This window comes from Peromyscus maniculatus, chromosome 6 (assembly GCF_049852395.1).
Source record: "Peromyscus maniculatus bairdii isolate BWxNUB_F1_BW_parent chromosome 6, HU_Pman_BW_mat_3.1, whole genome shotgun sequence".
NCBI lineage: Eukaryota > Metazoa > Chordata > Mammalia > Rodentia > Cricetidae > Peromyscus > Peromyscus maniculatus.
Genome location: NC_134857.1, coordinates 120,930,356 through 120,948,164, shown reverse-complemented (window position 1 = coordinate 120,948,164; position 17,809 = coordinate 120,930,356). Strand labels below are relative to the sequence as shown.

The window sequence follows — 17,809 nt, the reverse complement described above, 5'->3', positions numbered from 1 at the left end:
CAAGAAGTGTCCTCAGTTCTTCACTTTTCATAATCCAGTCCTCCTGACAGCTCTATGACATCAATACCATGATTATTCTTATTTTTTACTCCAAATGTGAAGTGAAATGAAGATTTTATACTTATACACAATCGCCAGACACAAAGTTCAGCACGCTTTCCTCATCTTTGCCAAGAAACTTTCAGCAACAATGGCAGTATTTGTAGTACCAGTTGTCACGGGATACCCATTGTTCACATATATGAATAATTTTAAATAAATTCTGTTGTATTCTATAGATTTCTTCAACTTGAAAATTATCAGATCCAAACCCAGATGCAGGCATACATTCACAGGAGTACACAGACATGCAAACAGTATATTTTTAATGTCCTGGTAGTCAAGGAGAGAGAGAGAGAGAGAGAGAGAGAGAGAGAGAGAGAGAGAGAGAGAGAGAGAGAGAGAGACAGAGACAGAGACAGAGACAAAGAGAGAGAGAGAGAAAGCCATTCCCTTATGTGAATGGAGTCATGATAAATCTCAGAGTGGACTATTTTAAGAAAAGCTTTGCAAGCATAAATAAACACAATTAAGTAGAAATGTCTTTACTCCAATTTTTTTTAAGTATAGTTCATACCAAGATGGGTACATACTTTTCAAACTGTCGAAGAAAGTAAGTCCATTACATAGCAGGGAATTATTTTCCTAAAAATTGTTCTAAGCTAATGTAATAAGTGTCCAATTTCAATAAATCTAGGATCATCTTGTTATATTTTCAACATAATTCAATTTCATAATACAAGTTTGTAGATGGGTACACATTTATTATGCAGGCAAATACAATGACATTTTCTTTTCATTTCACAATAGAATTAAATTGCAAGCACTACAAAAGGAAAAATGCATGGAAATAGCCAATTTAAAGGATGTTTTAGTCTTTAAAAGTGGGTTGAAAATTAAAAATCAAAGTTCACTTGTTTGGAGGGAGGCGTATTCCCATCTGTTATTAATGTCTGTGTTATACACTAAAGACAAGATTATTCACCAAGGCCCTCATATAATATGTCAGTAAATGGGATTTTGGTTAGTAATTTAATTACATAAACTCTGACCATGTAAGCTCACAATTCATTCAAAATGAACATTTACAGTGTCCTGGGATGAATTAAAACACTCAGCAACACTAAAGAGAACTTCTTGATTTCATTAGGAAATGCTTGTATAAGAATCTTTTCATACAAAAGGCAAAAATCTCTGGTATAACTAAAGAATAAGCTTTTTATTTTTTGTTATCATTCTTTTCAAGAAATACAAGGTAAGTAAGGCGTTTACTTTTTATCATGTAAAAAAAATTAACAGTACAAATAAGTAAAAGATGTGACATTTGGTCAGAGAACAGAACTCAGAACTCTGAAGGCAAGAAAATATGATGAGAATTCAAACGAACATCATGAGGATGCTGAGGGAGCTTGTGCACATGTGATCGGGGTCATACGCTGACTTGGACTCCACCCTCCTGACTTACGCTGGGTTTTGCTAATGGCCTGATAATAGGGAAGGGGGAGGTGGGTAGGGAGGTCTCCTCGTACTTTAGAGTGGTGTGAGCATGACAGCCGCTGATTAATTACTGCCCAGTTCTCAACTCACATCAGATGACTGAGCAGCCCTGTTCAGCACCACAATGGTGTCACAGTTACAGAACACTGGCTTAGAACATGCTTTTTGATGACTTACAAGAGATTTGCAGATTCTATAATAATTAACAGTATCCAATTTTTGTCTTTTAAATGACTAAAATGTCTATAAGAATTTTTTTCTAGAGATGAAAAATATGCTTAAGGAATTTGGTGGGGGAATGATATGAACATCCATTGCAGACAGCACATACATATTGCATAGCTTTGAAAATACTACCCCAGGGATCATTTATAAATATTAGTGTGTTAAATTATACCTGTGCTTTCGCTTGTTCCCCTTCCAGACCCTCACTCTCCTTCCCACTTACACACACAACCGATTATGGACCGGCTTCCTGTGGTTTCAAAGTATATGGAAAAATAAGCATTGTAGCTAATAGCAGAAAAAAAAAATCTCTTCACTTTAAATGAACTTCTCAGGGTGAGGGTGGGGGGTGGGTACCTTATGTGAATGCGGGCTCCTATGGAAACAACTCCTTTACAATGTCAGCTTAAACTACTCCAGATGATTTCTTTCAAAGCCTCCCTTTAAAGCCATCACAGCCACATATTATCTCCTTGTTATATAGACTGTTACTTTTGTTTCATCACAAATCTCTGCCTCTTTAGCAGCAGCCCTGCTACTACTATCAGATGGCATTTGTTTTACTTAATGTACATAGTTTCAGAAAGAAAATACAGAACTGCTATTACTGCAGTCTATGAAAACATGCCAGCATACATTTAGCTGACACGGCATCAGCTGGTATTTAAACTGGGCTTAGCTAATGGACTTTTAATGTCAGCGGGGTTATGTGCAGTTACTGGCTATTAGCAGAAATGGTTCCTTTCTATAAAAATCACTTTTCCTCAAGTGTGTTGTTTGAACATTCCTTTCCCTAACTTAGTGACTGTCACTGAATGCTAAATAAACCCAAGGACTCTGGAGTCTGCTGTTATCTTTAAGATCCTTTTTTAACTTTGCAATTCAGCATTAAACAGGCAACCTTCCCCTTTCCCATTAACTTTTAGACTTGTAATCACAAAACCTTGTGAGAAATGATAGTTACTTTGTCATTTTTTACAGTATTTTTATGTATTTTGCTTATGAAAACCCTACGTTGACCATGAAGGATGGATGCATGATGGAGTGTCTAACACAGTTATCTGAATCCTAGAATATTTGTACTATCAAAAATTTTAAGTTAAAAATTAAATTTTCCAAATATTTTGCAAATGTATACATGCTAATAGCCACTGCAAAGTGACATTTGAATGTGTCTATATTTATTACTATACTTAGTATAGGCACAAAGCATGTTATTGCCATATCCTGAATGAAAATATGTTTATTTTTCCATATAACAAGTTTTCCTCCTGCATGGTTAACTTTCTTTGTCCATTTAAGTAAAAGTTTCATTGGATATTGTGATCACATTAGAAATAAAACAACTAAGATGGTATCTGTGGGAGACTAAGAAAACTATCACAATTCCATTTTGTCAAAGGTAAAACAACCTCCCCTGGATTAGGGCCAGGAAAGAAGAGCCCAGTTGACCTTACCTTAATAGGCCTATGTATAAAATCACTTCATGAATGGCACTTCCAGAACAATGCCTACTCCCTAGGAGAAGTCAAAAAGATTCAGGAGCGTGTATGAAAGTTGTTCCCCCTGCTGCTTGGAAATAGACATTCTACTGAGCACAGACATTCAACTGTAGTCAGTGAATGAGAGTCTACCACAAGACTATGGGGAAAACCAAACAAACAGAAGCTCAGCGTATGTTTGCCATAGGCCATAGAAAGTAGACGTCTCTTGGTATCAGGAAACAACTTGTTGCCATCAGCTGAGTCAGGTATGTCTCTGCACCACACAATGAAATGACTCAGAAATTTGACAAGGAAACTTTATGCAGGAAAGTGGGATGTAATTTTTTTTATTAAGAAAGCTGTGTTTAAATCTGAGTTGCCAGTTTATAAAAACCCTTCATAAATGAGCTCTATAAATAAAAAATAAAGCATTTATTTTTTCAGGGTAATTGCCAAATCTCTTTAAAACTAAAAGTTACCTCCTAAAACAGCAAAACATGCTACATGTACACAATGCACACTCCCGTTGTTACACATATACTCACATACATGCTCATAGGAAACTATCAAACTCTATTAATCTCTTCCTTATAATTTATTAATTGCATTAAAATCTCTGTGAATATCATCCTAGAAAAATTAGAGTTATTTAATTTGATAAAAATGACATGCATGTCTTTGATTTGATTTGTAATAAATTCAGTGAAGTAATCCCTCCCCTTTGCAACTGGGAAGGCATATATATCTACAGCTAAAACTTTTCCCAGTCATCATTCTAGTTTTCTTAATCATGTTAATGTAAGTAAATGGTAACAGTTTTGCTGTGGTCCTCTTCATTATTTATAGATGGATATATGTATGTAGTAGTGGTATAAAAATAAGCATTTAGCTCAGCCTAGGGATGCAGACAGTGATAACAATCTCTAAATGCACTGTAATTCTATTAAGTCAGCTCCACTTAAGCAAATTCATTTTTAGGGACAATAGTTCCTAAAAACTCCCACATAATTTGAGCATAATGCTATCGGATTTCTTCCAAGCAGGTGAGCCTTAGGAAACAACAGGGTATTGTTGTCAATGGCAATGTTTAACAAGGTACATGGAGATTAAGTGACACATTTCCTAAAGAGCACTGGTGGGTCTCAGAACAGCCCTCATCTGATTCCCAGTCAAGCGTGCCCTACTCCAATAGGTACATGAAAAATCCAGATACAACTTCTTCACAAACATAGCCTATGAAAATTCTTTGGAAATTCTTTGTCACTTAGAGTAAGACAACTAAGCCACGATTAGTTTTGTGTCATAAACTTCTTCAATATTATGAGGGGAAATCAATCTTGGGCCTCTATTTCAGATAAAATCAATAATGAATCTTAAGAACAAACACACAAAACTATTCTCCTCCACTCCTGAAAGCAGTTACAGAAACGAATTTCTGTTTTCCAGGGTGAAGGCCCTGTGGGTGAAGGTTCTGTGGGTGAAGGCCCTGTGGATAAAGCCCCTGTGGGTGAGGGCCAAGTGTCAGCTTCCCTCAATCCTTGTGTTGAGTCCCTAAGGTACTTCTAAGTTACAGCATCTCATCGTTTTAGAGATCCAGAATGATGCTTGCCAAAGAAAAAGTGAGGCAACATAGTTACTGTATAATTTAGAATGATTCAGCATTGCTGCTTGCTAAACTTGAGTCTTTCCACTGGGTGGCCACAATGTGTACATTTTGCAAAGTCTTTACTCAAAGGAGATACAATGTATCACTTTTCTTTTGACCAAAAGCCAGAGTAAACATATGTGGAATACACATAATCTTCCAAGTCGAGTTACCAGAAATTACTCTTCTTTCTTGTCTCCAGTCTCCCCCCCCCCACCGTGGTAATTTGGGGTTTGTTTGGTTTACATTAAAGATAACACAGGTCTCAAAACCCGTAAAATAGTCAAGAGTCCTATGGTCACTGACTATTATTTTTAGCTTCTGTCAAAGAAATTGACCATCTGCTTAATTTCGAAGGAGTTTTTCAAAAGGGCTCTTTCAGATCTTGGTATTCAAAAAAAAAATAGCATAATGATTTAGAATGTTTAAGTACAGGTAACAAACTTGTAAATTTACAGAAAATAGAGTGATCAAAAACTCCTTCCTCTAATTTTAATTTTACACTTGAGTTGTTTTTTTTTTTTGCCAATTAGAAATGTTGTTACATCATGCAATCTAGCACATTGTACACAGCTTCTGTTTTCTGTGAGAATGTATCTTATGAATTGATGTTACCTGATAAGTTTTCTTCACAAAGTGTATATTCTAAACTTTTATATTATTTTATAATACTTTTCAATTTCTACACCAACTTTCGTTTTCATGAGCTGGCCTACATTTATCTTCCTGGACATATTTGGGTTAATAAGTAGACTTCAGAAACATTTTAATATACAAGCACTGATCTATTTTTATTTAAATCAACTTTCTTATGTAAGACTTTTCAATAGGGAAACATAGAACACAATGAATTATGCTTATGTTCAAGTAGTCTACAATTTAATAATCAATTAAGACATTGAGAAATGTTAGCACTCATCAATAAACTTGTTAAATGTGATGAAGGAGTTTCTGTTTAGCATCTGCAGCTGGACAAAAAAGACAGTATGTGCTCATCTTACAAGGCCTTTTTACTGCTCTCGTAATTGCTGAGACATGAAACTAGCCACAGTAGCCACATGACACAATGATTAATGAAGGTAGGGCCCCCTAGCCTCACAATATTTTAAAATAAATAAGGCTTGTAACTCTGGAGTTAAATTTGATTAATCAATATTATATGTTAATAGGATTATGTTATTCCTAGTATTCGGAATAAGAACTCCAACAGGCATGTCAATATGTTAAAAGTTTACCTTGTTGCCTTTCTCTTCCATGGCAAAGTAAGACTCAGTGTGTTGTTTAATTAAAGGAAGATATTCCCCAAACATTGTAGTTTTCAGATGTTAGCTTCACTTTGCAACACAAAGCACTTTTGAGTTACTGTTCATTGCTAATAAAAGGTGTACTGATGTAAGGGCAAAGCTCTGCATGTTGGGCATTGTCAAAGCTGTTGCTGACTTTCTGAATTATAACTTCAGTTTAATTGATGTCACAGGACTTCAGCACTATGTGGAGAAGGATAGATCTGTTAGCTGCCTAATTTCTATACATTCTTTTGTGTATTTCAGAACTTCATTGTATAATTCTGTGGGGGCAGCACACTCAGAATGAGAAAAAGCCCCATTTCAAATGCAAGCCAAAACTTTTCAATGAATTCTCAAATTATAGCTTGATATTTGCTAATATTTTCTTTATGAAGCTTATAATTATTTGTGACATACCTTTTAGATTTTCAAAAAAAAGGCATTTTGATGTAGCAAATTGGTAGATAGGATACACACATTCAGTACTTCTGATTCTTTGAGTTCACTGAGATATTAGCACAAAATAGTTTTTATTAAAATTTTGTAAATCTTAAGACAAAGTACAAGAGAAACTATAGGCTACAATATTTTTTTAAAAAAAATTACAAATAATAAAATGGTAGCTTTTTAAAATTACTCCTGAAAATGTACTTCTATCAAGTAGCACAAAATTGTCCCTAAGTTTTAAAATACACTGGAACTTATTGGTATTCTATATATAAGGTCTCAGATCTATGGAGTCCTCCTTCACAAACGTAAGCAATAAAAGATACAAGTAAGCAGTGGACTAAAGGAGTCCATGCAGAGGTCCAAGGAGCTGTTGATTAAAAGACTGAGAAAAAGATGGTAATTGAAACAGAGAGGGATAAAGAGGGAGAGAGAGAGAAAACAAGGGAAAGATAAGATATTTGGGGTTAAGTGCAGAACTTCACTATCAATAATTTAAAACAGAATGACAGTTTTGCAGGAGAAATGTGTTTATTCTAACTATAAGTAAAATAAACATAAAAGCCCCTTGAAATCTTTAGTTTTGTCTTAAAAGTTGGTCAGATAGCAACATGAAAAGAAATATGAATTATTCATTTTGCACATTCACTATAATTACAAACAATTAAATGTAAAATTTCAAATAGAGCTTGAGTAAAATGAAGTACCTGTACATTTGTCTCACTTTTTCCTGGTGTTTTACAAAGTTGGATACCAAGGAATAATAATACTTTCTGTGAGGTATCTATTGCTCTAGTTGATTTACATATATTAATTCAACCCTAGTATGACCTATAGTATGTATTTTCTTATTTTACATGTGAGGAAACAGGCACTGAAAAGTTAAATAACTTAAGCATGGTCACATTGCTATGAGATGTTGGGAGAAACATGAGGCATTGTGCTAACTAAAACAACAGGCACACAGTATTAGCAGTTCTTAGCTTGTACCTCCCTGAAGCCAGACAAAATAGACATTGACTCTAAGTAAATAGGAGTGAGGCTACAGCTTCATGGCATAGCACTTGCCTAGCACAACATGCACAGGGACCTAGATTCAATCCCCATTACCAAAAGGTGGGTGGATCTGAATACAAGTAATACTTTTGAAATGCAAATTTAGGGAAAATCCCACTTCCAAGATAGGCATAGTGGTGTACAACTGTAATCCCAGTAATGGGATGGGGTAGGGTTGGAGGTGGGTGGATCTTGAGTTCACAGCCAGCATGGAAGAGGGGGTAAGAATGAATGAGAGTGTATGTCTCGACTGGCTCAACCCCCTAGTGTCCCTTTCCTGTTACTTGCAACCAAACCATTACCATGAATCCTCTATGTATAAAATGTTGAAACTATCCCCAGTACCACCATCACTCATGGTAGAATCTTAACCTCCTTGACACAAGGGACATATCTGCACCCAGGGTTATAGCTCAGAAAGTAATATGCTGACAGGTCTGCCAAGTTTAAGTCACATACAGTCTGGGACATAATACCAATGCACATTATTTGTTTGTCAGGAACTTCACTTCTAGTATACGCTCTACTCAAATGAGCTCAAAAGTTTAGTGTGCAGGACAAAGACAATGCAGATTGTCTTTTTAGTTGACAAGGGTCAACTTAATGTGATCTATGGTGAAAGTTCAAGGCTAGAGTCTAAGGCCCAACTTCTACCCACAGCAGCTTCCAGAAATGGCTACAGCCCCCAGTACTTCTGACAATTTCTCCTGAGAGTGACTCCCTCTGCTGCTCCAGCAAAGCCATGACCTAAATCAGAAAAGTGCTGTCTACAGTAAAGGCTGATGGAGCACATGCTCCCTGTTGATGCTAACAGAAGAACACAGCACACATCAGAGGATAGTTACATTTAAGTCTCAACAATAACACTAAACAAGTAAAGAGGGTTAGCCTAGTACAGCTCACGCCTCCCTTATATCCTTAAGGAAGTTTAAAATATATTGCTATGAATTCTAATGATGATCTGTTTGTTCCCAAGGTACCAAAGATAGACACTTTAAGTAATCCTTCCCTCTTAACTAGGATGGTTTTTTATAATAGAATAATTTCTTTTCTTTGTTTTATTGACAGAGTCTGGCTTTGTTGTACAGGGTGGCTTTGAACTTACATTCCTCATGCCTCAGCCTCCTTCAGTGGGAATCTTATTGGAGTACACTGCCACACTCCTCCATGAGTCCTCATTTTGTTTTCCTAAGCAGGTGCTTGGAAAGTTGGTTCTCTGAAGGCTTTCAATCACTGTCTAAGTTAGAATGCACAGGATTATCTGTCTAACAAAGGCCAACTTGCCAATGTTCCCTCATTGTAAATCTCCAAAGTGAGTACATGAATTTGTCATCCTGAGCAGTGTATGAAAGAATAATAATCAAATTCTATTGTCATCCAAGCCCACTGATTGTTTGTAACAAAGCAACATACATGAAGTCCTGAAAGTATTCTTTCCTCCTCTCTGGGAGAAGTGTGTTACTTGCTGTCTGAACACACTATACATTAATGCAATGAGAATTATGCCTGATGAGTCTTCAGTAATTGTCTGGTCTGAATTTGGAGGTATTAGCACACATAACACTAGCTGGTGGCAGATAAGAGAGACATTATGATGTGTAAGGGTGGCATAATAGGAGGTAATATTCATACACACACACACACACACACACACACACACACACACACACACACACACACTCCTTGCTCTTCCTAGTAAAAATCTTTCATTCTTGGAAGTCAGGAGCCCTGAAAATTCCCTGGAGTGAAGGTTTCCCAGCAATCCTCAATGAAACAATTAGAGCACACGCAGAGAGGGGAAAGTTGTTGCCTCCAGCTTAGAGAATTTCCCAAGGACCTGTTTAAAATGACTGCTGTCTGTCTTTAAACCACAGTTGCAAAATTCGTTCACTCACAAATAATACTCTCTCTGTTCTATCTTAAGCAACTCTCCCCCCACTCTGTCTCTCTTTCTCTGTCTCTCCCCCACTCACTGAGCTGTTTTCAACTAAATATATATTTATTTTCAAAAGCTTCTCATTTTCACAGTACTGCTCCAACAGATTAAAAACCTTCACATGGTAAAGTACTTAATGATTGTCCCTGTTCTAATTGCATATGTACTTCCATTCATAAAAATAGTCCACTGGGGTCATTAAGGCATCAGAACAAGCAAATGGCACCTTGAGGGTATGTGTGGGAGCTCTAGTGCAAAGTGAAGAGAAATGAGACAGTGGAGGAAATGGGAGCCTGCCTACCAGACCATCCTACAGTGAATGACTTGAGAAGTGTTAACAGCAGGTCAGTAGTAAACAGGCCTGGCTAATGAGTAGCAGCCACAGGGACAGTAGCTGATAGCAGATTTCTGTGCTTTACACTTCCTTTGATGTCTCCCAGATAACACAGGAAGAGGTGGTATTCTGGAACATGGAGGATAACAAAGATAAAAGTAGGAGTCCTGCATCTCAGACCATGTGATTTGAAGGGGAAAAAAAATGTTATTCTCCCTGAACTAAAGTAAATGGAGAAAAACCACACCAAAAGCACACACATCCTGCCAAACCTGCTTTTCTTTGGCTGTCTGAGATCAGAATTAATCCTCAGCCTTTGCCTTGTCTGGTGTAGATGAAGGGAAAGTGCAAGAGGCAAAGAGTATCCGGAGTGCCTTTCCTTTCGGTCTCTGCTCCCTTCCTTCAATATTAATCCACTTACAGTCCCCTGTTTGATTATCTCAATCGATTCTTCTCCTACCCAGTCTTTTTAATTTGGCTGTTGTAAGCTCTCCACAGGGATCCTGCCTCCTTTTGGCATCTTTGGGGACTTTAACTTGCCTGTTCCCAAACCCAATGGCTTAGCCCTTTGTGCACCCAGTAATGACGAGGAGTTGCAGCAGGAGTCACATAGCTGATTCCAGAACTGTTCATCAGGTTGCTCACTTAGCCTTTCTAAGATCCTCCTCTAAGCATTCCTGGCTAGCGTCCTGAGAACTTCTGACCAATTTCAAGAAACATAGGCTTTCCAACACAGAGTCCCTTGAAAATGGTCAGATGTGCTCTGGGGGTGTGGGTAAGATAACCAGTGCTGACCCACAAGGGATGGGAGGTGTCAGTCCAAAAGGGAAGGAAGGATTTATGAGCATGGCCACTTAGTAGTGTAGCAGGAAAAACCCGTACTCCCTAAGTGGCTCTCTCTCTGATTCACACTGTCTTGCTAATGACACCTCTCCATGAGCACCAGACTTGCCTGACCTAGGGGCTCCCTTCGGCCTTTCTCACCCCCTTCCTGCACCAGTGCCTTGAGATTTTAGGAGACAGAAGTCTGCAGTTGGGAAAAATCAGTGCATGAGCATCATTGGAAGAGTCGGGGTTACTGCTTGGTCTCCTCAGCTCTTTAAATTCATAAAAAAAAAAAAGTGTGTGTGTGTGTGTGTGTGTGTGTGTGTGTGCTTGCGCGCGCGAGCGTGTTTGTGTGTGGGGGTAGGTGGGTGTGTAGGGAAGGTCTCTGAACTGCTTCTCAATTGCTGCGTGTCTCAAAGCTGTGTTGCTTCCTGGCTATAGGCAATAAATAAATAAATAAATAAATAAATAAATAAATAAATAAATAAATAAATAAATAATTTTTTTTTAATGGATGAAAGATTCGGGTAGGAACTGGACTTGGATTAGATGTCTTGGTGACCGGAGATACGCCAGAAAGTGCAATCTACCTTCTTCCACTGCCTTTCTTTTATCCACTTTCCAGACCAAAATGCTGGGAGCTGCACCACCCCGTAAAACTCAACGAGCAAGAAGGGACACCCCCAGGATGACCCTCAGTCTAGGTGCCTCCTCTCTGCCCTGACACATTCCCAACTCCGGATCACTGTCCTCGTAACCTGGCTTTGCCCAGGACGCCGCACACTTTCTTCAAGGCTTACATGCGTTAAAATGTCAGTTATAAACTGGTTAGCAGTGCCCCTTCCCGGGGAGTCGCACACTTGGCTTGAACAACTAGAGTCTCCCACCAGGGCTCCGTGGGTATGAAGTTTTCTAAGGTTCGCCTGGCGGGAGGGGAACACCGAGAGGATGCTAGGAGAGGCAGGCACATCAGGAGCCTGTCTTTCTGGGCGAATTGAGCATCTCCATAGCGCCCCACAAGCAGTCTAGGGGCACCGGCGCCTATAGGTCCTAGGCAGTAATGGACACATTTCCTTAGTTGAAATACGAGATGCTGCAAGCCCAGCCACCGCACACCTCGGGGAGTCTCTGCATACCGCGCATATCGGGGCACATGTATGGCACACCACACCGCCACTATCCAGATCTTTGGAAACCTCCATGTGTACAATATGCAACAACGTGCGCGCGTGGGGCGGAAAGTGCAAAAGACACTCCAGGATCCCACAGGCAGAGAGGCGGTGGCTTCCCTTTCACACCCTGGGTCCATCCTCACCCATCTCCCCAGCTAAGACTGAAAAATCTGGTTTCTTAACTAGTTGGAAAAGTGGAATTTAAAGTGGTTTCCACTGAGGACAACCAAGCAGATGAGGAAGCTAGGATCACCGGGGAGAAGGAGAAGCAGAGAAGAGGGAAAGCAGAAGCAAAGGGAGGTGACCGCCGCGCCCGGTGGACCCCCTTACCTTGAGCGGCCGAGCCAGTGCCGCTGGCGCTGAGCAGGGCCAGGGCAGGTAACACAAGCATCTGCAGCACATATCCCAGTCCCAGTCCGCAGCGGGCCGCTGTCGCCCGCAGACCTTTCCTCATCGTCGGCAGAGGTGTGCGGGGAAGAGGAACGCCACCGGGAGACGCGCAAACAGCAGAGAGCCCCGCCGGGCAGGAGGCTGAATCCGGCCACCGCCAGGCAGTCCTGAGAAATAACAGCAGCCCAAATGCCACACTCCACTTTCTCCAAGGGCAGGGGCCAAAGGGGGTGGAGAAGAGCCTCCGAGGAGGAGTTTGAAGGTCCCTCGTCCTCTGCGCCTAGCCACTGACGTCTCCCGCCCGCCTGCGAGTGCTCTGCCCCCACTCGGGAAATGCAGGGAGGCGCAGCGCGGCCACCGCGGCCGCTCCCGCAGCTCCGCCGCCAGCCGAGCGGGCGCTGCTCTCGGGTCCCCGCGCCCGCGGGGATCGCACAGGCGCCGGGGAGGGGAGGTGGCGAGAGTGGGAGGCGAGGCGAGCGGGCGAGGCGCTCCTGACCCCTCTCCTTGCGCTCCGGTGCCGGAGAGAGACGCCCCGGCTGCCGCCCGCCCCGCCGACGGTCCGGCGACAGTCGCCTCTTGGAGTGGGGCGAGCGGGGGTCCTGGGAGGCGCTCGCCGAGGAGGCGTGGAGGGCGCGGCCCCACTCCGCGAGGGGGGAAGCAGCGGCGGGAGCGCGCTCGCCCGCCTTATGTAAGCGAGGATGGAGTGAGATCCACGCCTCGCGTGGAAGGTGGAGTCCGCCGGGTTCACTGGCTCACTCGCTCTAACGCTGACAAGGGACACCTGGAAGCAGAGGCAACCGCGGCCAGGGGCAGCGCAGCCTCCTGCCGGGCGCCAGACTCCTGCTCCGCCAGCGCTGTGGGCGCCCCTCAGGCCACTTGGCCCCGTCCAGCGGAGCTCAGCCCACCGCCTGGCGGTGTCCCTCAGCCGGCCAAGCCTCAGCCAGAAGCCCCGGGAATGCACTCGCGCTAGGATTTGGGGGAGTTGCGCTTGATTAAGCCTGAGGCGGGCTGGAACTTATTCTCAGAGATGGGAAAGAAGGCAAGAAGCGTTTGCAGCGCTCCAGCCCACTATCTTTGGGCTGTCAGCGCCAGTCAGGCTGTTTTATGCTCTGCGAGCCTGTGACCTATTTGCGATGGAACAAAAACTAAAAATCAATGGAAACTCCCTCGGTACTGCTTCCTTTGCCTGTTCATCTTGGTGGCTGCTGAGATGGAGCAAATAAAGAGTGCTGAGGCAATACCAAGAGAAACTCCCAGAAAACAGGCAGAACAAAATCTGTAGATACTCAACACGATGTTGGAGCCTATGAATTAGTCTCTAATTTCCTAACAGCGGCGAGTGAGGACTAAATCTGCAATAATTCAGAAAGAATTGGGTGGGAGGGGGCGTGTAGTTAGGTTGTGAATTCCCGATATAAAGATGAGGGAGGAATGTGAAGATAAATGGGTAAAATGAGGCCAGCCTAGACAAAAGGAAGGCAAATGTATGAACACACCAGTTATGCTCCACAAGATAGCATGGTGAGAAAAATTCATTTCTAAGATTAGTGCATTTTGAAATTAATACTTTATCATGTAATAGTTAAGTTTAAAGTGGAAAAGGAGCCATGTGTAAACACACACACACCATATTGGAGGGGGCAGAAAGGAAGGAGGGGGAGGAAAAATATGAATTTCAAGTCTAACTTGAAGCGTAGTCATAGCTCTGTTGAGGTGAGCAGGCCAGGTAACCTTTGCATGTCTTGGTGTCTTTTTCTGAAATATTCTCCTAGATCTTTGCTAATACCTCATGATTTTGCCTGCCCAGTTCCACTGAAACCTCTACCCCATTATGCATGCTTTGGATGAATTTCATAGACTTGGAAAGGTCTCTCTTGGGAGAGACACTGACAAAATTAGCCCCTTTTTATTTCCATGGAGACTCTGCCTGACACTTTAAAATCGCTTAATTTTCTTTAGCTTCCCCACATGGCCACATCATGATATGTAGGTAAGAGGTCACATGCTAGTGCCAGATGGGCGGATCAATCCACAGTGATTTACTAGTGGGGTGACATCCCAAAAGGCCAAGTGCCTTTTCTTCTAATCTGTAAAATGGGTCTACTAGAAGTAATGATATATAAGGTTTTGTGAGATTTGAATGAGTTAAATACAGGTAAAATGCCTGGCATAAAGTCCTTGTTGATTGTTCTTTGATCTAGAATATTCTCAACTTTTACGGCTACCTCAGCTAAGTTCTCTTCAATAGTATTTTCTCCAGTTAAGATTGAGAATATGTTTGTGTCTGTGTTCTCCAAAATTGTAGTTATTGGTTCACATGCATATCTGGATACTAGAAGTGTGGCTTCTGTGAAATGGCAATTTTAACTTTTATGTCACTAATCATTTGAATGTTAATGGCTATCTGGAGACAATGGCTACCACAGTGGATGGTGCAGATAACCCATCAATATCCCGAATAGTGCCACCAGACAGATTATGATTAAACTTAGTGGTTTTCTCTGCATTTTCCCCAAGAAGGATATGAGCCTGAAGTCCATGAGAGAAACCTCTGTGCAAACTCAGTGTTGTGTAAAAAAGACTCCAAAAGTTGTAAAGTGTTAGGTGTCCAGCACTAAGGAGCACTCAGGAGACAGAAGCAGGAGAATCTCTGTAAGTTTGAGGCCAGCCTGGTCTACATAGGGAACTCTAGGATAGTCAGAGCTATGTAGAAAGAACCTGTCTCAAACAATGGCAAAGTTGTAAAGTTATCAATTCATTCTTTATATCCTTCCTTGGATTGTCTTTCCCAACTAGAACTTAACGTATTTGAAGCAGACACCTTGCCTTGTAAGTTTTTCCATCCCACATCCTTAGCACAGAACCTGATCTATAGTTGGTATTCAGTCAGGGTTGGTTGGCTGAAGGTTCACACAGGAAGAATCTTCAAAGTCTAGGGCAGCCGAGGAAGGTTAAAATGATCACACCCTCTTGTTTGGGTCTTTGAAGCACTCGGCAGTCAATACTGCATGAAATTAATTCCTTAAAAGCACCAGTAAGCGATAAGGAGAAAGGAAGAAGTTCAATACTGAAATTCAGCCTAAAGAGGGCAGGAGAATGGTTTGAGAAGTGATGTGTAGAGATGAAGGGGAGGCAGCAGAGTCAGAGCACATGAAGGGGAGCAGGGGAGCGCCTGTGAAGAGAAAAGCTCCAGCGTGCAGGCGGGCTACACACTGCCTTTGTACCAGCATTCTGCCTAGTGTCACCAACTGTCACATTTTTGTCTTCATGAAAACAACAATGCAGTGTTTCAGAGGCTGCTGAATGCAGGCTCAGTAAATCTCTGAGATCTGGGCTCAAATATCCCTGCCTACAGAAGATTCTGACTGATTTCTGGGAAGGAGAAACAAGTTATCACCTTCCATTCCCTTCACCTGCTTGGATTTTCCAAGTAATGCTTACTTTACATATCTGCCCGCATATCTGAATGCTTGTTTTATACATCTATATACGTATGTACATCCATAAATATGTGCAAGTATAAATACTTGCCAAGAGAATGTACGCATCTCAAGGGGAGGATATTTTCCCTATTATGTTTAGCATTCTCTGCCCAGAATATAGAACACAGCCTAGCACATAGTCAATAAATATTTCTTGGATATTGAATAGAGGAGTATGAGCCAGTGAATTTGAAAACTGAGCCAAGTCCTGAATAGCACCCTGTGCATTTTCAAATGATATGTAGGCTTTTCTAACTGTTGAATAAAAACAAAATGTGAATAAAATTTAACCCAAAGTGTATCTGAATGTGACCTTTCAGGTTTGGAATACTGCAGGTGTTTAAGGAACCAACATGAAATGCAGCTCATTTTTGAAAAATAAAAAGCTTCATTTCAATCCATGTACAAGGGCTTCCCATTTCTTGGCTCCTGTAAGTGGAGAATTAACTGTGGGATAATAAATCCCAGTGACAGGTGCTAATGGGAATTAAGCATGCAAATCCCCAGCATATCCCTCCAGAAATCTACACCAAGAGAAGTATGCTGTTTAGCATGTGGGCTGCTTAGTAATAATAGTATTTACTTTAAACCACTATGGAAAAAGGTTTCCAGTGCAAGGCTTAAATAAAATGAACTGAGCATATATTTTCATTACAGAAATACTTTCTCTCATTTTTAGCTCTGTCCTTGTATTTGATTCTTCACATTTTTGTACATTTATGGATGTCTAAAAATAATTCTCTGTAGTGAAGGATATTATTAACTGGATATATAGAAGCATAAATAGGATGAGAGTAAGGAAAATTCTTCATAATTAGGAATGCAGGATTGGTGTGGAGCCCTCCAATAACATGACTGATAGACCTCAAGTAAGGGAGGCCAGATGGCCCAGAATCAGCTGATTCAATCCCCAATCTCTTCCTTAACCCAGAGAAAGAGACTTAGTCTCTCACAAACTTGTACACTCTGAATCTTTGTGCTTTTTGTTCATTATGTTAAACAAGACCCTTTACAAGTGAAAGCAACCTGACTTAAGCTACCCCTTTTTTTAAAAAAGTAATAATTTATTACTCTTTCCAATTTCAAAGCCATGGGAGGGGGGTAAATGCCTGTTATCCTAATAGCTAACATTTATAGGTTGATTGCTATGTTCAGGCGATGATTTGAAGCCCTATGTGTACTATCTCACTTAATTATCACACAGAATATTAAATTATAAAGTACCACTATTGTCTTACTCCATTAGTAACGTTATAACAAAATACAGAAAATGGTAATATATGACATACACAAATGTATCTCCCTACATTTGTGAAGGCAATTTGGGAAATCTAGGACGGCTTTGCTAGCAACTGTGAGTTTCTTCTCGCTGAGTCATCTAATGCATGGGTCAAGACAATGAGATGTCTGAGAGGGCAGGAGCAGATGGGCCTCTCATCGTTTTTTAAGGAACCCATTTCCACACAGATAAACCTACTCATGTGATAACTTAATGCCTTCATGAGGACAGTGCAGCATGACTCAGTTACCTCCTGGAAGGAACTCATGACTCAATACTACTGCAGTGGGGATCAAGGGTCCAACACACGAACTTTGGGGTCACAGGGAAACATAGGAGTTATTCTTTTTGTACAGAAGGAAACAGAGTGGCTAAGCAACACAGTATTTCTTGATGCCAGTCGGATTTCAGGGATCATGTTCTAGTCCCAAGAACTTACATATTACTCTCAGCATTATTTCTTATCCCCACATTCCAGACCTTGATAAGCTCACTCCTGTTTTGGCTTCCCATAATCCAGGAAGCATGTGCTTGACTTATCTGACCAAAGCAATCACTATGACCAGATGATTGAAGTATATTGAACGTTGTGGCTTGTGTCAAGTGTTCATTTTTGGTAACTGGAAACATGGGCTGAAATTGGGGAGATGGGATTTCCCAAAGAAATATCAATATAGGAAAGAAAGATTAATATAAAATAACTACCAACACA

At 41.0% G+C, this 17,809-nt stretch overlaps 1 protein-coding gene across 2 annotated transcripts in view; it reads right to left on the bottom strand.

Moving 5' to 3' along the window:
• Positions 1-12,531, bottom strand: part of Unc5c (unc-5 netrin receptor C) — a 359,603-nt gene extending 347,072 nt beyond the window's left edge. For both annotated transcript variants that reach the window (XM_006986136.4, XM_006986137.4), the window contains exon 1: positions 12,277-12,531. In XM_006986136.4, coding sequence (XP_006986198.1) covers positions 12,277-12,400 — 124 coding nt within the window. In that variant the 5' untranslated portion in view covers positions 12,401-12,531. The remainder of the gene's footprint in view (positions 1-12,276) is intronic.
• Between the last annotated feature and the right edge of the window lie 5,278 nt (positions 12,532-17,809).